Consider the following 24,345-nt stretch of genomic DNA (forward strand, 5'->3'; position numbering starts at 1 on the left):
CTATCCAGGAACTTTGGTGGAGGTCATGATGCAGCGGGCCTAGATTGTGGTGGGGGTGTTCAGTCCTTCCAGGCTTCACAAGATCGATTCCTGACTACCTTGCTATGAATAGCACAGCTCACGCAGTAATGCAGCTTGACATAGAGTTTGGGAAGCACATAAGCATAGACACATAGGGTTTCTATTGCTATGATAAAACACCATGACCATAAGCAACATGGGGAGAAAAGGGTTTATTTAGTTCATTTTACAGTTTGTAGTCCATCACTTAGGGAAGTCAGGGAAGCACCTCAAGGCAGGAACCTGGAGGAAGGAGTTGATGCAGAAGTCATGAGGGAATGTTGCTTATTGGTTTGCTATTCATGGCTTGCTCCTCCTGCTTTCTTATAGTACCCAGGACCACCTGCCCAGGGGTAGCACCACCCACAGTGTGATGGGTCCTCCCACATCACCCATCAATTAAGAAAATACCCAACAGCAAGCCAACACAATGAGGGTATTTTCTCAACTGAGATTCTTTCTACTGGGAGGCAGAGGCAGGCAGAGCTCTATGAGTTCAAGGTCAGCCTGGTCTATAGAGCAAGTTCCAAGACAGGCTCCAAAGCTACACAGAGAAACCCTGTTTAAAAAAACAAAACAAAACAAAAAGATTTTTTTTTTCTTCCCCAATGACTTTATCTTATGTCAAGTTGACTAAACATTAACCAGAACACAGAAAACTCAGGTCCTTAGGTGAGGTGGTAATCACCCTTATCTGCTGAGTCATCTTGCAGGCCCTAAACTAAGATTGTTTTTAATAGAGTGAAAGTAATTAAGATTGGGACAGATAAAAAACTAAAGAAACATGACATTCCAGGAATGTCAAAGTTAGTACAGAACAATGGGGAATAAGTCTTTTATGCCAGCTGTGATAACTGGTTATTTATGTAGAGAAAATAACCCTTTCCTTATTGCATATTATCCATAAAAATTCATTTTCAAGTTTATTATATACATAAATGTAACAATAAAACATAAAATTTTATTTTAAAAAAGGTATATAAGACCATGAGTTTTGAATAAACATTTCTTAAAATAGATGAACTTAAAAGAGGAAAAAAATTGATAGGATTACAGTAAACCTGAAAGTATCTGTTTATTAGAAAAAGATCATGAAAAGAACAAAAGATGTGGGGTAGAAGGGTTGGGCTCTAATCCTGCTGATAGAACGCTTGTCTGTTGCACTAAGCACTTGACTGGTCCCCACCACCATGTAACAACTTAACCCTAGCATTTGGAAGGTGGAGGCAGGAACAACAAAATTCAGGCTCACCCGCAGGTAAAAAAGGAGATTGAGGCAAGTCTGGAAGACACAAGTCAGCCAAGGCTACATAGCAAGACCCTCTCTATGAAAAAGACAAAATTTAAGCAGTAGAGGGTTATCTCCAGCATACATCTGGACAGATTAGAATCAACACAACAGGTTTAAGACTACCCATTCTTAGTTACTTGCAACGTTGACCCCTGGAATCTGTTGGCTGGAATCTGGAAATATGGCAGAAAACCAGTGATATAAAAAAAGTCCCAAAACAATGAGTGGCTTGCTGCTCCTAAACTGTTTATATAAACAGTATGATTAGAAAGAAGAAAAAGAAAAAAAAGATAAACAGTATGATTTATGCTGAACACATGCTTTCCTTCTCAGTTCCTGAGATCCAGTATTTATTTGTTTGTTTGTTATTTGTTTTATTTTTAAACAAGGTCTATTTAGTCCTGGCTATCCTGGCTCTCTCTATGTAGACCAGGCTAGCCTCAAACTCCAGAGACCCTGCCTCTGCCTTCTTAGTGCTGGGAATTAAAGGCATGAGCCACCCTGCCCAGCCTATTTATTTAATTTTGTTGTTGTTTCTTTGAAACAGGGTCTCTCTATGTAACCCTAGCTGTCCTGGAACTCACTAGGTAAGATGTGGTCTTAGATTTACCTGAGATCTAGTTTTTAGTGAGCATGTTTATTTCTTTTAATTGAAAGTGAGAGCCGGGCGATGGTGGCGCATGCCTTTAATTCCAGCACTCGGGAGGCAGAGGCAGGCGGATCTCTGTGAGTTCGAGACCAGCCTGGTCTACAAGAGTTAGTTCCAGGACAGGCTCTAAAGCCACAGAGAAACCCTGTCTCGAAAAACCAAAAAAAAAAAAAAAAAAAAAAAAAAAAAAAAAAAAAAAAAAAAAAAAAGTGAGGGAAAAGTCCAGAAACTCTGAAATTTTTTCTTGAAAAACAAAAATATTGGGCTGGAGAGATGGCTCAGTGGTTAAGAGCATTGCCTGCTCTTCTGGAGGTCCTGAGTTCAATTCCCAGCAACCACATGGTGGCTCACAACCATCTGTAATGAGGTCTGGTGCCCTCTTCTAGACTACAGGCATACATGCAGACAGAATATTGTATACATAATAAAATAAATATTTTTAAAAAGAAAAACAAAAATATCATATATAAACCATGAAGTATATAATAAGAACAGGATTTTTCTATTTCCTTCTTTTTTCTTTATTTTATTTGTTTGTTTTGAGATAGAGTTTTTCTGTGTAGCCCTGGCTGTAGACCAGGCTGGCAACAAGGCTCACCTTGAACCCAGAGATCTGCCTCACACGTGCTGGGAATAAAAGCATGCACTACTACACCCAGCCCTGGATTTTTCTTTTAGATTTTATTTTCATTTTATATATAAAGATGTTTTGCTTGTGTGAACATCTTGTACTACATGTGTTCAGTGTCTGCAGAGGCTAGAAGAAGGTGTCAGATCCTCTGGAACTGGAATTACAGGAGGTTGTTAGCCACCAAGTGGATGTTGGGAACAGAACCTGGGTCCCCTGGAAGGGCAGTCAATTCTTTTAGCTGCTGAGCCCTCTCTCCCTCTCTCCCTCTCCCCCTCTCCTCATCTCCCCCCCCCCCCTATCTATCTATCTTTGAGCTGGGTCCCTTGTAGGCTTGGCTGGACTCAAACTAGCTGTTCTGCTAAGAATGACTTTTGAACTTCTGACCTCCTACCTCAACCTCCTGATGTTGTGATTATAGTCAAGTACTACCATTTGTGATTTACTTGGGCCTCCTGCATGCTAAACAAGCATCATACCAACTGAGCTATATCTTCAGCCCCAAAACTGGAGTTTATTTTCAGCAGTAAACCGGGAGCTACTCTAGGGTTGACAGTAGGATAACACGGGTGGTGGTGGTGCACGCCTTTAATCCCAGCACTTGGGAAGCCAAGGCAGGAGAATCTCTGCAACACCAGCCTGATCTACAGAGTTAGTTCCAAGATAGCTAGGGCTACACAGGGAAACCCTGTCTTAAACACAAACAACAACAAAAAGAGAATAGGGCAATAACATAATTAGATTCACAATGTAAGACCAGACAGCAGATAAAAGCAAAAATTATATCAAGATTTGGGTATTACAATGTTGAAGCAGATATATAGGCATATATGCCAATGAACTGGCTATAGACATGGAAGACAACATGGATGATAACTGAAGTTTGCGGTAGTGATCATCTCACATACATGAGGGCCTAAGATCAATCATTCAGTACTGAAGGAACAAAAAAGGATGTTTAATGCTTTGTTCTGACCCTGTAGGCAAATAATTACCATCCAGTATATGGCAAATCATGGGAAGAAAATACAGGCATGTTAAATATGAAATACATACTAGTATATAGGTCAAGTTCAAAGAGATGGTTATATTTTATAAGTAAATAATTTTTCATTAAAATGAGTTCGAGGCCAGCCTGGTCTACAAGAGCTAGTTCCAGAACAGGCTCCAAAGCCACAGAGAAACCTTGTCTCAAAAAACCAAAAAAGGCAAAACAAAACAAAACAACAACAACAGCAACAAAAACACCTAATGAAGAGGGGAGGAAACAAAAATAGTTAAGATGATCAAAGTACATGTACAAAGTACACAGTCAAGTAGATTAATGAGAGAAATGAGATATTTTTATTGTTACCTCCAATAGCATAGACCATCCCTCCCAAAACGGCTACTCCAAGTCCACATCGAGCCTGGTGAAGTGAAGATACAGTGGTCCAGTACTGACTAAATGTATCAAAGCGTTCTACACAACTGAGGGCTCTGCTATCACTCCAACGGCCCCCCTGCAAGCGTGTATATCCACCTAAGCAGAAAATGAAAAAATACACAGCAAACCACTTATGCTCAATATGAAAACAGAAGTAATAAAAATATCCAGGCTCCTATATATAAAGATTTATACAACTTAGAGCTTGTCACCTCTATAAAAATAGTAAATAAAATGTGTAACTCTTAATTATGCCAAGTCCTGGCTTACACGCAATAAGAAAGTTAACCTCAGTGTTTTACCATAAGATCTCAGTTATAATAGAAGGCTGTATAAAATATATCTAGGCGATATTCTTTGTCTAATTATAAAGTCTCATTATGACTTTTATATGTCTCAATTAAAAATTAAAAATAGGGACGGTGGTGGCGCACACCTTTAATCCCAGCACTCTGGGGGCAGAGGCAGGCAGATCTCTGTGAATTCAAGGTCAGCCTGGTCTACAAGAGCTAATTCCAGGACAGGCTCCAAACCTACAGAGAAACGCTGCCTTGAAAAACAAAAAACAAAAACAAACAAACAAATAAAAATTAATTCACTTATTTAGGTTTTTGGTTTGCTTTTTTTTGTTTTTTGAGACAGGGTATCTCTGTGTCCTGGCTGTCCTAGAACTTGCTTTGTAGACCAGATTGGCCTCAAACTCACAGACATCTGCCTACTTCTGCCTCCCAAGTGCTGGGAATAAAGGCATGCTCCACCACCACCCAGCTTATTAAGTTTTTTTTAAAGATAGTATCATACTGTAGCCTAGGTTGACCCATAACTCATTATGTAACCCAAAATGGCTTTCAATTTACTACACCCCTGCCTCAGCCTCAGAATGCTGGAATTGTATGCATTATACCTGGCAAAATTTTAACTTTTACAGAAATATTTCTTGTGTTGGTGAGGTAATTCAGCAGGTAAAAGCAAATGGCTGTGCAGCCTGGTGACCTGAATTCAGTCCCTACAAAGTGGAATGAGAAAACCAGTTCCCATAAGGTGTCACTTAATATCCACTCATATACCATGATGCACATATGTGCACACACACAGTAAATACATAAATCTGTAGACAGTCATTTGATGGTAACTAGGTAATCAGAGACCAAAGATTTAGAACATCAAATGAAATGTTGAGTGAGAAACTATTGAGTTTTAAATGTGTTCATCCTATTATGCAAATTTGATTTACTAACCTTAAGCCTAAACATGAAATTAAATGTTTCTGATAAATTTACATATGAGTAATAAATACACAGTAATAACAACAAACTATTAAAAAGCTCTTATCCTAAAATAATTTCTATTATTTTTCAGAGTTTCTTACCTACTGCATACAGGTATTTTCTTGCTTTCTTCCGAGGTCGAACTTTGGATGTCTGCAGAAAACTACAAAACTTGTTCTCTTTGGGAGACTTGGAGACCTCACAATATTCTTTCAGAAGTGTTTGCAATGCAACTCGAAGATTAAAATCAGATAGTCCTAAACAATATTTAAAGACAGTGTTTTAAAAGACTTTCAGAGAGTACTGAAAAGACACATTTCCCGGCCAGTCAGAGCAGCACAAGCTGTTAATCGCTGCACTCAGGAAGCAGAGGCATGAGGATCTCTTCAAGTTCCAGGGCAGCCTGGTATAAATAGCGAGACACAGTCTCAAAAAAGAAAAACAAACAAAACAAAACAGCAACTAAAAACAAGGAAAATACCATCATCATCGGTGTTGGAGAGGGGGTTAAGGGAGTATTCTGCTCTTGCAGAGGATCTGTTCCCAGTTTATAATTTTAGCTCAAATAGATCCATATCCATGGGCACCCACACTTATATGTACATACCCACACACAGTCATACACATTATTTAAGATAAAAATCCTTAAAGGGGGGCTGGAGGGATGGTTCAGTGATTAAGAGCCCTGGCTGTTCTTCTAGAGGATCCAGGTTCAGTTCCTAACACCCACATGGCAGCTCACAACTGTCTATAACTCCAGTTCTAAGGAATCTAACACCTCACAGACATACATGTAACCAAAACACCAATGCACATAAAATAAATAAATCTTTAAAAAATAAATCCTTAAAAAACAAAAAGACAAACTTATTTATCAAGCAACAGATTGTTTATTACAATAAAAAATATTGTTTTTAGCACTGCTGCTAAGGGATATACTTTCCTTAAATCTATCCAAATGTTTTAAAGAGGCCAGTGAGATGACTCACCAGGTAAAGGCATCTGCTGCCAAGTCTTAAGACCTCATTTGTCTATAGGAACCTACATCATGGACAAAGGGAACCAACTCCTCAGATTGTCTGCTGACCTCCATTCATACTGAGGTATATATGCTCGACCCCCACCCCACAAACACACACACAAAAAATGTAATTTAGAGGCTTTTTAAAAATATTTTATTCCCTGCTGGGCAGGGAAGGCAGAAGCAGGTGGATTTCTGTGAGTTTGAGGTCAGCCTGAACTACAGAGTGAGTTCCAGGACAGCCTGGAAAAAAAAAAAAATGAGCCAGGCAGTGGTGGCACACACCTTTAATCCTAGCACTCAGGAGGTAAAGGCAGAGAGATTTCTGTGACTTGGAGGCCAGCCTGGACTACATAGTGAGTTTCAGGTCAGCAAGGGCTATACAGAAAAAAACCCATCTTGAAAAACAAAAAATTGCACTCATAGCCGGGCGGTGGTGGCGCACGCCTTTAATCCCAGCACTCGGGAGGCAGAGGCAGGCGGATCTCTGTGAGTTCGAGGCCAGCCTGGTCTACAAGAGCTAGTTCCAGGCCAGGCTCTTAAAAAGCTGCAGAGAAACCCTGTCTCGAAAAACAAAAACAAAAACAAAAAAAAAAAAAAAATTGCACTCATGTATAATACTTTCCAAATAAAGACGAAAAAATGAACTAAGTTCACACTTATCAGGGCCAGGTTCAGTGGGAAGGCACTTGCCTAACGTGTGAGTACCTGGGTTCAAGATGCCAGGCGGTAGTGGTGCACACCTTTAATCCCAGCACTCTGGAGGCAGAGGCAGGCAGATTTCTGTGAATTCAAGGCCAGCCTGAACTTCAAGAGCTAGTTCTAGGACAGGCTCCAAAGCTACAGAGAAACCCTGTCTCGAAAAAACAAAAAACAAACAAAAAACCTGTGTTCAAGCTTCAACACTAAAAACTACCACTATCTAAGAAAATGCTGATTAGCCAAGGGTTATTTATAAAATTAAATAACAAAAAGAAAATATATTTTTGTTATAAACCTTCGAAAATGATAAGACAGGGGGCTGGAGAGATGGCTCAGAAGTTAGAAGCACTGGCTTCTCTTCCCATGAGTTCAATTCCCAGCAACTACATGCTGGCTCATAACTACCTATAATGAGATCTGATGCCCTCTGTCATACAAGCAGAACACTGTGTACACAATAAACAAATAAATTAAAAAATGATAAGACAAAGCAAGAAACAAATTAAAAATCTTTTCTTTTGTTTTATTTATTTATTTATTTTGGTTTTCGGTTCTTTAGGACAGGGTTTCTCTGTGTAGCTTTGGCTGTCCTGGAACTCACTCTGTAGGCCAGACTATCCTCAAACTCACTCACAGAGATCTGCTTGCCTATGCCTCCCGAGTGCTGGGATTAAAGGCATGTGCACACATACACACAAATGTAAGAAAAAACGAAAGAGAAAAGATTTATTTAAAAAAAAAAAGTTGGGGATGGAGAGATGGCTCAGAGGTTAAGAGCACTGACTGCTCTTCCAGAGGTCCTGAGTTCAATTCCCAGCAACCACATGGTGGCTCACAACCGTCTGTAATGAGATCTGGTGCCCTCTTCTGGCGTGCAGGCATACACGGAGGCTGAACACTGTGTACATAATAAATAAATAAATCTTAAAAAAAAATAAAATAAAGGCGTGTGCCACAACGGCCCAGCAAAAATCTTTTAAATTTTTGCAATGAATTTTATTTACATATCTGGGTGCTTAGTGTGCATGCATTTCTGTGCACCATGTGTGCCTGTCTACAAATCGGTGTTTCAAGTCCCACTTTTGTTTTCTTAGCGCTGCATCTCCTCTATACTCCTGTTTCAAAAAATTTTTATTCTTCAAGTAACTCTATAGTCTGAGTTTCAAGAGGAATGCATTTCTGTTTATGGCTAATCTCCCCCTCCCCTGCCCGACTCCCCACCCAGGCTGAATTCTTCAATTTCTTTTTCTTCTTTTCCCTGGAATCTACTTGAATAGATGTAATTTTTTTATCTTGTTTACATGGCCTCCTTATTGAAACCCTGCTCTGATAAAGAGCTAATTCTCCCTCTCCCTCTTTTTATCTTGGTACAGTTGCTTTGTATTCTGCAGTACAGAGTTTGTTAGACACGCTGTATTCTCACTGTCCTTCTAGCCTGAAACACGAGGTGAAACAAGTCCTGCTCGGGCTGACGTCCTCACTCCTCCACTGAGCTCCACCACGATACTGTACTGATTATTTTTTTCCTCAATTTTCTCTGCTTTGCTTTTCAGTTATTCATTCTTCCCCCAAATTATTCATTGATTAGCTGGGCATGGTGACACACATACACACACACGACAGGTTCAAAAAAGATGACTCCCAAATGATATTTAAAAGTACTAAGAAATTGCACACAAAATAATTCCCCAAAGTGAAGGAAAATTAAACTTATTTTGTTTGTTTTGAAGAAGTTTCTGCTTGAGACAGGACCGTACTTTTTAGTCCAGCCTGGCTAGAACTCACTAAGTAGTCTAGACTGGCCTCAAATTGGCAGCTGATTGTTCTGTCTTTGCCACCTGTGTACTAGGGTTACACAATGCACTCCCACACTCACAAGAACTTTCAAAAAGAAAGAAACTATAGTAGAATCTAATAAAAAACAACAAAGTTCAAAACAAAACAACAATAATAACACCAAGAACAATGCAAGAATTCTTAAGGCATTAAACCAGAAAAAAAGAAATCACTGAAAACAAAAACAAACTATGTCTTACAGGTTGGCAAGAGGGCTCAGTGCGTCACAGCATTTACCACCAAGCCTGAAGAACCCAAGTTCAATCCTCGAGACCCACAAGGTAGAAGAAAAGAATCCACACCTACAAGTTGTCCTCGGACCTTCACATGCATTCTCATAACCAAGGCCAACAAAATAACATAACCTCCCCCAACAAAAAAAACCTATGCCTTACCAAATTCAAAAGAACAGGAAGCCGGGCGGTGGTGGCGCACGCCTTTAATCCCAGCACTCGGGAGGCAGAGGCAGGTGGATCTCTGTGAGTTCGAGACCAGCCTGGTCTACAAGAGCTAGTTCCAGGACAGGCTCCAAAGCCACAGAGAAACCCTGTCTCGAAAAACCAAACCAAAAAAAAAAAAAAAAAAAAAAGAACAGGAATATCATCATAACTAAGTAATGTTATACTAACCTAAATTTAATTTTAAGAAGCAACACCCAGGAATTTTCTAATTGAAAGGATTCAGGAACTAAAACAGTCATGTTTGCCGGGCAGTGGTGGCACACACCCTTAATCCTAGCACTTGGGAGGCAGAGGTAGGGAGATCTTGGAGTTTGAGGCCAGCCTGACCTACAGTACAAGTTCTAGGATAGGCTCCGATGCTATACAGAAAAACTCTGTCTTGAAAAAAACAAACAAAAAACCAAACATGTTCTTCTAGAAAAAAGGTGTAGTGGTGTATGCTTTTAATTCAAGCACTCAGGAGGCTGAGGCAGATGGATCTCTGTAAGTTAGAGGCCAGTCTGGTCTACATAAAGAATTCCAGGACAATCAAAGTTCCATAGAGAGACCCTATTGTAAAAAAACAAGCCAAAACAAAAGAAAGAAGTACATGATAAAATTTGATCAAAAGACAAAGTAAAACATATATAAGAAAGTCCAGCCAATCCATGGAGCTCAACAGTTAAGAACACTTAAAGTTTTTGCAGAGGACTAAATTCAGTTCTTAGAGCCCAGAGGAGGACTCATAACTATCTGTAACTCCAGTCTCAGAGAATCTGACCCCTCCTCTTTTTGCCTCCTTAGGCACAAGGCATACACATGCTACATAGACAAAATACCCACACACAAAAATTTAAATAATAAAAAGTAATTTTTAATCTGGCCAACCCAAACAATGAATAAAAAAGGAAAATATGGTAACGGAAATACCATACTTGAAGCTGAATTTGGTATTCTGTGCCTATAATCCAGCACTTGAAAGAGGGAGTCAGGAGAACAGAGTGAGATCATTCTTCAGTATATATTGAGTTAATGACCAACCTGAGCTACATGTGATCCTGTCTTAAACACACAAACCATAACTGATAATCGGTCAGCATCAAAATCATCTGAATAAAGAGATAAAAAGGCAAAGAGCCAAGGGACTCAGGATTGCAAACATAAAAATAAATGATGCCTATAAACATTGAGGGCCTTGACAGAAAAGTAGATGGAAAGAAAAATAAAAATGCTAAGTGCCCAATTTTTCTTAGCAGAGAGTTGTTATTATTTAAAATTAAAACTATAATTTTTGTTTGTTTGTTTATTTTTCAAGACAGGATTTCTCTGTGTTGCCCTGGCTGTCCTGGAATTCGCTCTGTAGACTGGGCTGGCCGCCAATGATCCATCTACCTCTGCCTCCCAAGTGCTGAAATTAAAAGTATGCGCCAAACCTAAAGTGTTGTTATTGTTTTAAGACATTCTTGCATTATATCCCATTCCAGATTGTAACTTGCTATGTAACTCAGTCTGACCTCAAATGGCAATCCTGTGTCAGCCCAAGTGCTAGGTATTACATGCATGAGCCACCTGGGCTGTGTCAAACTGGTTATTCATGTGTGACTGACTCTATCATTAGGTGGTTGATCTTTGCTATGCTATGGACTGAACCCTTGCTTTTTCTTTTTTTTTTTTTTTTTTTTTTTTTTTTTAGAATATTTATTTATTATGTATACAATACTCTTCTGCAGGCCAGAAGAGGGCACCAGACCCCATTACAGATGGTTGTGAGCCACCATGTGGTTGCTGGGAATTGAACTCAGGACCTTTGGAAGAGCAGGCAATGCTCTTAACCTCTGAGCCATCTCTCCAGCCCGAACCCTTGCTTTTTCATATACTCCATCACTGAATTACAGTCAAAGACCAGCTGTTAAGTTATTGTGGTTTTTAAAGATTTATTTCATTTTTAATCGTGTGTGTGTGTGTGTGTGTGTGTGTGTTACTTTTCTACTCCTATACTTCAGAACCAAAAACCCCACCAGGAAAATTGGGAGTTTCAGCCAGCCTAGACAACACATTAAAACAAAAAATCCCCCCCCAAAAAAAAACAAAGAAGAAAATACAACTTGAAAATGATTCAAAGTTTACACAGAAGTCATAATACAATATCAATATAAAACTCAAGTTAAGCCGGGTGGTGGTGGGGCAGACCTTTAATCCCAGCACTCAGGAGGCAGAGGCAGGCAGATCTTTGTGAGTTGGAGGCCAGCCTGGTCTACAAAGTGAGTTCCAGGACAGCCAGAGTTACATAGTGAGACCCTGTTTTGAAAAAACAACAGAAAAACCAAACAAACCTCAAGTTATAGCTATAGGACTTGTAGCCATGATTCAAGTTTTGATTTTGTTTGTGGTATATAAAAGGATGGCTTCTTTGTTGATGTATTATCTATTAATTAATTAATTTATTTATTTATTGGAGTCAAGAACTTGCCAGATAGTCCAAGTTAGGCTGGAACTTGCTATGTAAACTAGTCTGGCCTCAAACACAATCTCTCAGCTTCCCAAGAGGAGGGTATGGGGTGAGTGGGTGTGCTACAGGCCTGTGACGCCACACAAGGTTATATATTTTTATGTAGTTTTTATTTATTTATCATTTATTTATTTATTTATTTATTTATTTATTTATTTATTTATTTAATGTGTGCGAATTCTTTTCCTGCATATATATCTGTGCACCACTCCCATGCCTGGTACTGGAGGATGCCAGATGAGATTCTCTGGAACTAGAGTTACAGATGGTTGTGAGTCACCATTTGTGTTCTGGGAATCAAATCTGCTCTTAACCACTGAACCAACTCTCTAGGGAGCCCCAGCCTCATCACTAACCCCTGTAGCTACAGATACTAAGTTTTGGTGACTATTTTAAAATTATAATAGGAAACTTCTTTTAAGGAAGGCAGAGTGTCGTGGCACTGAGGCATAGTGGCAGCAGCGTGAGGGTGGTCATACTGCCTCTTCAATCATTAAGCAAAGAATGCTGGGCAGTGGTGGCACAAGCCTTTAATCCCAGCACTCGAAAGGCAGAGGCAGGGGATCTCTGTGACTTCAAGGCTAGCCTTGTCTACAGAGCTATTTCCAGGAAAGGTTCCAAAGATATAGAGAAACCCTCTCTTGAAGAAACCAAACAACAGAAACAAAAACAAACAAACAAACAAACAAAAAATCAAACAAATATACAAAAAAAAAAGAAAGAAAAGAAAAGAAAGAAAAGCCAGGTGGTGGTGGCTCACGCCTTTAAAACCAGCACTCGGGAGGCAGAGGCAGGCGGATCTCTGTGAGTTCGAGACCAGCCTGGTCTACAAGAGCTAGTTCTAGGACAGGCTCCAAAACTACAGAGAAACCCTGTCTCGAAGAAACCAAAAAAAAAACAAAAAAAAGAAGAAAAGAAGCAAAGAAAGATCAGAAATCATACACTGAAAAAATTGGTACTCTCTCTCATAGCAGTGCTAGCTCTATCAGCCATTTTTCTCTACAGTACTATTATATTTTATTAATAATTAATTTCAAGAACAACATATAAAGATTTAAATGTTGTACAACATAAAAAAAAGCCAGGTGGTGGTGGGACACACCTTGAATCCCAGCATTTTCAAGGCAGAGGCAAGCAGATCTCCATGAGCTTGAGGCCAGTCTGGTTATAATCAAGGCTACCCTGTCTCGAAAACACACACACACACACACACACACACACACACACACACAAATTTTAGAGATCAAGGAATCTTATATATAGTAAAAGAGTTGTTACCTTCTATGTACTTTAAAAGCCTCTGAGATGGTAATAAAGGGAATCGAATTGGATCTAACACTTCTACCACGTGCTTTCTCCTCTTTCCCAGGTCTTTCAGAATCCACTGCATTGCGGCTAAGAAGACTTGGTATTCATCTTCAATGCTAAGTTCCTCACTTCGTAAAATTTTGATTAGCTGATCTTTCGTAAGTGCCAGGAACTCTTCTCCACTATGAACCTCCAAGAAATGGACATGAATATAGTTTTCTGTAAATTCCAAAAGATCATGGCAGGCAATTTGCTCAGAGAACTGGAAGAGTCCAATGCAGTTCTGTGGATCAATTTGTCCTTTTAGAAAGTCACAGCAAAGATTGACAACTTCAGTCAACTGTAGCATGTCTGCTGCAACAATCAACTCCTGAACATTATTCACAGCTATGTTCACTAGTCCTAAGGAAATAGGAAGATAAAATAGTCAATAAATCAAAACAAGCATTTGGCTTAATATTTTACTTCACTTCAATAATAGTTTAATTTTCACAGAATAGAAATTAAGTAAACAGGATATATGGGAAAAATACAAAATTAAATGCCAATGATATTTAACATTCATGGAACAACTAGGTCAGTGTGGTAGTTCATGTCTTTAATCTACCAGCACTTGAGAGGCAGAGACAGAGGATCTCTGTGAGTTCAACGCCAGCTTGATACTACAAAGTGAGTTCTAGGACAGTCAGTGTTACAAAATGAGACCCCATATCAAACAAAACAAAACAAAAAACAATCCAACGCTATTTATGGAACAACTATACTAAACCATTCACAGTTTTAGTCACTTTATACTCATTTAACCTTCACTGTAATCCTAGCTAGTAGACATAAATTTTATTATTGGATTAAGTAAACAGACTTAGGAAGTTTAAATCGCTCTTCTCCAAATTATATGACAGAAAGGCGGGAGAGGTGGCTAAGCAGAAGAGCATTTGCTGGTCTTGTAGAGGACTCAGGGTTCGGTTCCTAGCACCTATAGGACAGCTCACAGTGGCCTGTAATTCCAGTTCCCATAGCCAAATCCCTCTCTGGCTACTAAAGGTACTAAATACATGTGATGCACATACATACATGCAGGTAAAAACGCATACACAGAACATAAAAATTAATAACTCTTCAAAATTTTTTTGAAAAAAGTATATGACTAAGCAGATATGACTGACATTAAAACCAACCCTTTGTTTGCTGAGACTAAGTCTCACTATATGGAGCAGGCTGGCTTCCAACTTCCAATCTTTTCTCTGCACCCAGGGTGCTGGGATTAAAAAAGTTTATGCTACATCCAGGTAAAATTCATACTTTCAATACAGATTATATGCAATTAACAAACTTACTGAGGTACTGGGAAGGGGGAAGAAAGCAGGTTTACTATACTCATTTACGATAAAATGTCACACAATGTTAGTTTTTAAATATAAGGCATAATAAAGACTCTATAACACATGAGAAGCTACTAAATATTTGGATTTCTTCCCCTAAAGACTCCAAGTTAAGTTGGGGGCATAGTCCCCAGCCCCTAGCATCTGTCCCAGCCTCCCTGACCTGGGAGTTGCTTTGGTCTGGACTCCAGATCCCAGCATGCCAGGCCCTGACTCTCCAGGACCACTCCCACAGGATATTTATGTGAACTCCCAAAAGAGGAACTTATCCCTTTTATAACAGTCACTGTATTAAAATATCTGTCCCAGCACTTGGGAGGCCAGCCTGGTCTACAAATCGAGTTTCAGTACAGCTAGGCTGTTACACAGAGAAACCCTGTCTTGGGTGAGGGGGTAGGATATATATATTGAAGTCTGTGTAGGCATGACTTGCCTTCTCTGTGCCCAATGATCTAATCAAACTAGATGCTCAAAAAGTTATTTATGAGTAAAAAGCCAGTGATTAAAGTAACAGGAAAAATAATGACTACAAATTGAGATTTAAAAGTATAGGATCATATGATTAGCAAGGGGAGACACACACATGATGGCTGCAGAAGAAATTTTATTACTGATTTCTGAAAATTTCCAAGAAAAAAATATGAGAAACAAATCATTTCGTATTTTCTCAAATATAAATAGTATGCATTTAAAACGTTTATTTTATGTAGATGTGTGTTAGTATATGCTTTACACCATGAACATACAGGAGCTAGAACTACAGTTGTTGCTGGGAACCAAACCTGGATCCTCTGAAAGAAGAGTCAGTACCCTGAGCCACAGAGCCATTTCCAGCCTCAAATACCATGCACTTAAAAACCAAAACACTTCATTGGATCATGTAAATATTTCTCCCAAGTAGTTTCTTTTTTAATTTTTTAAAATTATCCTTCACCTCTACCGTGTGTGTGTGTGTGTGTGTGTGTGTGTGTGTGTGTGTGTGTGTGTATGTGTGTATAAGACTGAACTCAGGTCAAGAGGCTTGGTAGTAAGGTAGCAAGCACCTTTACACACTGAGCCATCTTACTTGAGCCTTCTACATAATTACTTAAAGAGAACTAGTATATTCTCAAAACTAGAACAAATAAAGTATGTTTCCATTTTTTATAACTATAAAAGTAATTAAGGGCTGGAGAGATGACTCAAAAGTTAAATGCTCCTGCATTTCCCGAGGACACGTCTTCAGTTCCCAGCACACACAGTGGCTCATAACCTGTAATTCCAATTCTAGGAGATCCAATATCCTCTTCTGATCTTCACACAGATACTCCATGCAAGTGGTTCACTTACACACATGTAGGCAAAACATTCACATAAAATAAAAGTAAATACACTTTAAGCTGGGTGGTGGTGGTGCACACCTTTAATCCCAGCACACAGGAGGTAGCAACAGGCAGATTTGGGTGAGTTTGAGGACAGACTGGTCTACAAAATGAGTTCCAGGGCAGCCAGGGCTATACAAAGAAACCCTGTCTTGAACACCAAAAACAAAAACGAACAATATTTACAAATAAAGAAACGTCTACAAGTTACTTTGGTCATGGTATTTCATTACAGCAAGAGAAAAGTACTACATAGATATACCTGTGTAAATGAAGTCTAGAAGTAACTGAAAGATTCCAGCTTCAACTCCTAGAATCTGTACAACATCTCTTGAGGACTCTTTCATTCCTCCAGCAAACAAAGCTGCAAAGTATGGACTGCTCGCAGCCAGAACCAGCCGGTGAACGTGAAAGGTTTCCTTCCCGACCTGCAGCTGTACATCACAGAAATGCTGTCCATTTCTCATTTTGTTGATTTGGGCCAAGATGAGCTGGGCATGTTTATCAGAGGAAAATGAGCTATCGCCAGCCTTGGCACACTCCTCCTTAGACATGATGACCACAGGTTAATTAAAGAGACTCTTGCCCATTATTTGCTTCTACCCTGAGAAATAAAATACAAAGATCAAACATATCTTTTTGTTAATATATTTTCTATTCACATATAGATGAAACATTCTCTATCATTTAATTAGGATTGTAAAACACATACCAAACAAATAAGAGCTATACCGTATGGTATGACTTCTAAGATGCTTTTTGGTAATGGAATGTGTACACCAAAGGAAGCTTCACAGAATTAAGAAGCACTAAATTGGGCACTAAAAGATAAATAGAAGTAAGGTATAAACAGTCATAAACCCCTCCTTGGGTAAAGAAAGGAAGGTGCAAAGGCAAAATTTATATCACGACAATCAGGAAGCAGACATCCTAGGCATGCTTCCCTCAACATAGAAAGCCTTTGGGGATCCTTGTTATAACCCAAGACTGTTCAAATATAGCTTTTCCAGACAACATTCTTCTGTTTCTGTCCTCTAGACTTGGTGATCATCCTAACCTACCTGTTATAGCTTATATTACACTCAACCTTGTTAGATATCCCTGCCTTCTTAATCCCAGCTTACACACATTCACAAACACACCAATTTCTTGAAAGATAGTCCCTTCATGACAGGAACTGGCTTCTATTGCTAAAGGATCAGTCTCTAACATATATCAGCATTTCAAATGTTTGTGAAATAAGAAAAACAAAAGGCCTGGGGTTTTGTGAGACAAGGGTCTCAAACTTGTAATGACCCTCCTTCCCTGATAACCTAGTACTGGGATTGCAGGCCTGCGCTGCCATATCTGACTCAACTGTTAGCTTCTGCACAAATTATGGCAACTGTAGTTTGTTTTGTTTGGTTTTGTTTCTTTAAGACAGGGTCTCACCATATAGCCTTGGCCAGACTGGAACTCACTATGTAGACTTCCCTCAATCTCAAAACAATCTATCTGCTTCTGCCTTCTGAGTGCTGGGTCTAAAGATCTATGCCACCATTGTAATTATTATAATATCTAAGAGATGAAAAGAAAAAGATAATCTCTGAGGTCACAGAAAAGGAAACTATCAGACTTTCCCCAGCATCAGTATATCGGCAGTCTCATGTTTATTTATTCTAAGCCTAGGGTTGTTCCTACCATATCATATTGCATAGAAATTATCAGACCAAGTTGTAGAGAATGGAATCCAAGTACAAAAACTTGAACCTAAATCTTTATAGGTTTAACAAAAATAAACATGTCAATAGTCATTTCAGAACTCTTGGGTTCTTCAAGTACATGAAGTAGGAGATAACAAAAATCCAATTCTTTTATTATTTCTTATGCCACAAACAAAAATTGCAGATAAGCAACATTATAGACTGCAATGAGAATCAAAGGGATAAATTTAAGTTACTGAATAAATCATGAATTCTTACAACATAAGATAGGCAGATATAGCAGAGGAACTGTTAAGGTGATTAAGGTCTTATACTTTGGCATGAAGGAAAATTAGTAATAAAATTGACAGAACTGTTATAAGCTGACATTTTAAAAAAAATTGTTCATGGGGCTGGAGAAATGGCTCAGAGGCTGAAATCACTGGCTGTTCTTCCAGAGGACCTGAGTTCGATTCCCAGCAACCACATGGCAGCTCACAACTGTCTGTAACTCCAGTTCCAGGGCTTCTAACACCCTCACATAGACATACATGTAGGCAAAACACCAATAACACTGAATAAAGCAAACGAAAAACTAGGTCAGAATATAGAACTCAGTCAAAATTATCAGTAAAAACAGGCTGGGGCTGGGTTTGGTGCAGAGGCCGGCAGATCTCTTAGTTCCAGGCCAGCCAAGACTAGTGAGACCTTGGCCTTATAATAATAAAACTGGTACTCATGGCGATCTAGAAACTTTGAGAGGCTTGAAGGGAGTCACTAAAATTTCACTTCAGCATGTACACGATGCCAACATCTTACAAGCAAGTCTATTTCCCTCCATGTAGAAATTCGACCTGTATGGATCTCTGTGAATTCAAGGCCAGCCTGGTCTACAGAGGGAGTTCCAGGCTCCAAAGCTACTGAAAAACTGTCTCGAAAAAACAAAACAAAACAAAACCAAAAAGAGAGAAAAGAAAAAGAAATCCGACCTGTAGATGTTACTAAACGTGGCTTGGCTATCAGGCTTGTTGGTGCTTTGTTTTTTTTTTCCCCTGGTAGATTTTGAACCCCTGAGGTGTGATGCCAGGTTTCCTACGTTTCTCTCTTACTGAAGGTATCAAAACACAGCCACTAAGTCAAAATAGCTCCTGTTACAAGAAACAGTTCACTAAATATCACTCTGGGAGTAGAAATGCTGATTCCATCCCACTGCCAGTGAAGTGCCTCATCCCAAAATGTGGCAGGGAAATGATTGTACAGAACATAGGAAAGGCATAGTTCTGGGATAGTGCGTAGGGATCTAAGGCCTATGTCTCAACAGGTCCAACTTGAAAAGCCGTTTATTAGCCAGCGATGGACACGATCAGGTAACCAAAGAGGACTTATGTTTTGGTGGCCTCGATTTCCCTCTCAAGAGCATCTGAAAGTTGGTTCAGTAAGGAGGCCAGAACTCCAGCGGAGCATCAAAACAACTGATGACTCTTTGCGGTGACCGAGTTGGAGGCTGGAGCTAGCTTTCTCCCTCAGCTGATCGACACTAAAGGCAGAAAATCAACTCGGTGCCATCGACGGCACAGGCAAGTAAGGAACTCGGGCCACAAAGCTGGCAGAAAATCAGGGACCCGGCCGGCTTTGGGTTTCCCAGTGGGGGTGGGGAGAGCAGAGAACGCGGCGGCGACGGCGACATCACTTGGGCGGTCAGAGGGCCTCCGGAGGTGGCAGGAGAAAAGCCGGGGAAAAGTGCGTTCCAAAGCACCAGTCACTGGCATCTTCCCGGTCCGGAGTGCCGGACACGAGGACGCTCCCAAACCTGTGAGAAACACACACCGGACGCAGGCCCCGCTTACCCGCCGCGTCCCTTGCCGCAGGCGCCCTCAGAGCCTCTGCGCGCGCAGTCGCGGGTGGCAGCGGAGGGGGCGGGGACAGCTCGCAGAGACTGGCGGCCGTGGCAGCCGAAGGCGCAGCCTCTCTGCGCAGAGCGGGGCTTCTACTGCGCGTGCTCCGCTTCTGGGCCCGCCTCCTCACAGCCGTGGGCGCTGGAGACCTGGGAAGTTGCTCGCTGGCTGCGGCCGGGACTTCTGGAAGCTTCCGTCCGCCGTCCATCCTTGGGTTCTCAGGGTGCGCTAACCTGGTCCGCTCCGTGTACATTTTCTGGTCTTGATGTGTCCCGGGCCAGCCACCGATGTCAGCGTTGAGGAAAACCACGTGCATAGTGCTTCTCTACCCGTTTATTGGCTCTTCTGGAATTTGTTTTGTAGACCAGGCCGGCCTCGAACTCACAGAAATCCACCCGAATGCTGGGATTAAAGGCGTGCACTACCACTGTCAGGCCCCCAACTATTTTTTAAGATTTTAATTTTAAATGTGTGTCTTAACTGTAGGTTTGTGCATGTAAGTGCAATACCCATGGAGGCCAGAAGAGGGCCGCAGATCCCGTGATGCTGGAGTTACAAACTGGGAACAACTCAAGTGAAGTGGACTCTTTGTCAGGAGTTGTGGCACAGGCATATAATCTCAGCACTCAGGAGGATTTCTGTGAATTGGAGGCCAGTCCAGTCTACATAGTGAGTTCCAGGATAACTAGGACTATGTCGAGAGACCCTTTCTCAAAAATAACAGGTATAACAGAGAAAGAGAGATGCTTTCTTAGACATTGTGCCATCTTCTCTCCAACCCTCAAACTTCTTGTTTTTAAATCCTGACCTACTGCACGAAAATATTTTACATCAAACACATACCAAGTGTTTGTATATACAGATGTATAAGCTAAAACAAAATGTTCACAAAGCTATGTTTACATTTATCCCACAGGCTTTCGATTTCGGCTTTACATTTCATTAAGAAAAATATGCAAAAAAAAGTTGCAAAAATCTTTTTGAGGGAGAAAAAAGTAAAAGGAGCCGGGTGGTGGTGGCGCACGCCTTTAATCATAGCCCTCTGGAGGCAGGGGAAGGCAGATCTCTGAGTTCGAAGCCAGTTTGGTCAACTGAGCAAGTTCCAAGACAGCCAGGAATATACAGAGAAATCTTGTCTCGAAACCTGACCCCCCCAACTCGAAATTACAAAATTTTCAGGAAAATGGGTAAACTTAAAATGTATAATTGTAAGCAAAGTAACACAATCTCAGAAAGGAAAGGTCTATGTTTTCCCTCATATGCAGGATCTAGTCAGTAATATATCTCAGATGCAAACAGCTGTACATATGGTACAGTGTAAATAGAACATAGAAAAGAGAACAAGAAAGGCTCTATATCGGGGACAGGAAGGCCTGAACGGACATGAGTTATGAAAGAGGATATAAAACTAGGTTTTTTTTCTGATTCTAATTTGTGTTGGATTTTTTTTTTTCATTTTTGGTGGTTGCTGACAGCAGAAAAATATATTCTGTAGAGAAAGTGTAGAATCCAATATGAAATTCCACAGCTGCAGAATAGCTACTCTAACTGTATAGAAGTCGCTGAGATGTTAGACTTTGGGTGTGGCTAATTTTAATGTATGATGTTTATTCTATTTAGAAAATTTGTTTTTAAAAAAGTTTATAATTTTTTAAAAAATAATGAAGGACTGGTATATGCTCTAATAGGCATGAAGATTGTACACTACATGATAAGCCTATTATAAAAAATACATTGTATAATTGCATTAATATGAAATATTTAGGATAGGCAAATGGACAGAAACATACTAAATCAGCAGTTACAAGGGACTGAGGGAAGAAGCGACTGGTAAAGAGTACAGGATTTCTTTTGGTACAATGAAAATATCTTGGAATTAGGTAGTGTTGACATTTACACAACCGTGGAAACAGACTAAAAGAAATCATTGGCCTGTGTGCCATAAGAGAGTAAATGCTATGGCATGTGAGTTATAGCTCAATAAAAGCTGCTGTACTTGTTTAATGTTAGACTGTGTTTATTCCTGCGCTCAGGGATCTCCAGTGACTTTCCATTTCTTTTAGCACAAAAGTCAATTTCTCCCAATGTAAAGAGTCTGTAGAGGGGAGCCAAAGGGTAAGAGCTATTGTGCAGCCCATCCTGTGATGGCGCTTTCCTTTCACCCCAGCACTCAGGAGGCAGAGGCAGGTGGATCTCTGTGCTTTGGAGGCCAACATGGTCTACAAAGTGTGTTCCAAGACAGCCAGGGCTCTTTACCCAGAGAAAGCATATCTCGAAAATCCTAAAACATAATAATAGTAATTAATCATAGAGCTATCTTGCAGAGGATCCAGTTTCACTTTCTAGCACTCACATGGTAATTCACCGCCATCTGTGACCCCAGGGACTCCAACAAGGACACACATGATGCACATACATGCATACAGGCAAAAGAGTCATACCAAACAAACAATAGTTTGTTTTCTTATTGGTGTATTCTCCATACCTTAGGCACACTTCTGTTTGGCATTTTGCACTCTAGATTGTTCTTTTATAAGCTGTCCTTTTGTTCCCTTTACATCTGTTTCTTCAGATTTTACCTTTTCAAGTGAGACCATAATGGTATTCTCATTTTAAATTATAACATCTCGGGCTGGAGAGATGGCTCAGCGGTTAAGAGCATTGCCTACTCTTCCAAAGATCCTGAGTTCAGTTCCCGACAACCACATGGTGGCTCACAACCATCTGTAATGGGGTCTAGTGCCCTCTTCTGGCCTGCAGGAATACATGCAGACAGAATATTGTATACATAATAAATAAATATTTTTAAAAATTATTAAAAAATTATAACATCTCTCCCCATATTCTCATCTATATTTTTCTTCATAAAACGATTGTCTTAGGGTAAGTTTTGATGCAATGAAACACCATGGGAAGGAAAGGATTTATTTCACTCACAGTTCCATATAACAGCTCATCAAAGTCAGTGAGTTCAGGAACTCATGCGGGGCAGGAACCTGGAGGCAGGAACTGATGCAGAGGCCAGGGAGGAATTCTATTTAGTATTTATTTGCTCCCCATGTCTTGCTCAGCCTGCTGAGCCTGCTGAGCCTGCTCAGCCTGGGTTTTTATAGAACCCAGGACTACCAGCCTAGGGTTTCTTCACCCACAGTGGACTGGGCTCTCCCCCATGAACCACTAATTAAGAGAATGCCCTACAGGCTTGTCCTCAGCCCATCTCATGGAGACAGTTCCTCAGTTGAGGCCCCCTCTTCTCTGATGACTCTAGCTTAGGTCAAGTTGACATAGCGAATACACTTATTGTCATTTCATATACTAGTTTTTTTTTAAACGATTTAATTATTTTTTATATTTTTTTCAGAGTTTCTCTTTGTAGCTCTGGCTGTCCTGGAACTTGCTCTGTAGACCAGACTGGGCTCAAATTCAGAGATCTGCCTGCCTCTGCCTCCTGAGTGCTGGGATTAAAGGTGTGTACCACCACTACTTTGCAAGATTTTTAGTTATTTGTATGTGTTTCTCTGTGTGGTTATGTGCACATGAGTGCAGATGCCTGCAGAGGCCTCAGGCATTGGATCTGCTAGAGATGAAGTTATAGACAGTCATGAGCTGCCTGAGGTAGGTGATAGAATTTGAACTCTAGTCCTCAGGGACAGCAGTATATGCCCTTAACCACTGAGACATCTCTTCAGTCCAGTTATTTCTTGTTACTATGTTTACTCACAATCTTCCCACATTCAAGTGTGAACTCCCCATCATTCCTGTAATCTGTGTTACTATATCCTTGCTGCCTAAGATGAGCACATGAAAGATGCTCAACAGCCCTTAAGTGAATGAACATTTGACTTTTTTTGCCTCATCTTCTATCACTTAGTTAGAGGCATCCTCCCACAAGTCGAATTTGTACCGGCGGGTACCGGCGTGTACCGGCGGTCGGAGGGGTTTGGAAATAACCAAAATAGTCCTTTTATAATAAATCAGTTTTAATAAAAGGGGAAATAAGGGAACTTACAGAACCAAGGGTCCAGCAGAGCAGAAGGTAACGCGGGGAATAGCAAACAGGGCTCCTTCCGGTGCCCCATCCTTTTTAAGGGTATCCTACTCCCCTGGGGCAGCCACGCCCCTGAACGCAGGGATTGGGCCAGCTGCCCCAACATGAATTATATTAGCTTCTTGCTTAAAATTCTTCAGCAGATGCCTGTTATCGTCAGAAAGAAAGGCAAAGAGACTTTTAAAAGTAGAAGTCAGAGCCAGCGGTGGTGGCACATGCTTTTAATTACAGCACCCAGGAGGCAGAGGCAGGTGGATCTCTGTGAGTTGAAGGCCAGCCTAGTGCACAGATCAAGTTCCAGGACAGCCAGGACTACACAAAGAGGAACCCTGTCTCGAAAAAAACAGTAAAAAAAAAAAAAAAAAGTAGAAGCCAGATTTCGAGTGTCTTGGTTCAAATATTGCTGTATCACTGCATGCCTTTGGACAATTTAAAAAAATTGTTTAGTTAATTTTATTGTTTGTTTGAGACAAGTTCTCACTATGTATCCCTGGCTATTCTAGAACTTGCTCTGTAGACCAGGCAGGCCTTGAACTCATAGCGATCTGCCTGCCTCTGCCTCCCAAGTGCTGAGATTAGAGGTGTACGTCACCATGCCTATAAAAAAAGTTGAAGATTTTATTTTTATATATGTGTATGTGACTGTGTATTTGGGCACCTGTATAGATCAGAAAACGATGTTGGATTTCTCTGGAATTCAAGCTACAGGGTATGGTGACTCCTGTGTTGTAGGAGCTAGGAACTCTACAAGAGCAGCAAGTGCTCTAAACCGCTGCGCCATCTCTCCAACCCCTTGGTCAAGTAAGTAAAATTTATTGATAAAATAGAAACAGAGTACA

General features: G+C 40.4%; 1 protein-coding gene across 4 annotated transcripts in view; it reads right to left on the bottom strand.

The window, feature by feature from the left end:
• LOC119816139 (intracisternal A particle-promoted polypeptide) overlaps positions 1-19,527 on the bottom strand; it is a 35,211-nt gene extending 15,684 nt beyond the window's left edge. For 2 of the 4 annotated variants that reach the window (XM_038332475.1, XM_038332472.1), the window contains exons 1-5: positions 19,411-19,527; positions 16,144-16,485; positions 13,109-13,540; positions 5,424-5,579; positions 3,983-4,150 (exon numbers count right to left, since the gene is read on the bottom strand). In XM_038332475.1, the coding sequence (XP_038188403.1) occupies positions 3,983-4,150; positions 5,424-5,579; positions 13,109-13,540; positions 16,144-16,435 (1,048 nt within the window). In that variant the 5' untranslated portion in view covers positions 16,436-16,485; positions 19,411-19,527. Of the gene's footprint in view, positions 1-3,982; positions 4,151-5,423; positions 5,580-13,108; positions 13,541-16,143; positions 16,486-18,552; positions 19,341-19,410 lie in introns of those variants that run through there. The other 2 variants (XM_038332474.1, XM_038332473.1) reach the window with 2 other exon arrangements.
• Between the last annotated feature and the right edge of the window lie 4,818 nt (positions 19,528-24,345).

The sequence above is a fragment of the Arvicola amphibius genome, chromosome 6 (assembly GCF_903992535.2).
Source record: "Arvicola amphibius chromosome 6, mArvAmp1.2, whole genome shotgun sequence".
NCBI classification, from domain to species: domain Eukaryota; kingdom Metazoa; phylum Chordata; class Mammalia; order Rodentia; family Cricetidae; genus Arvicola; species Arvicola amphibius.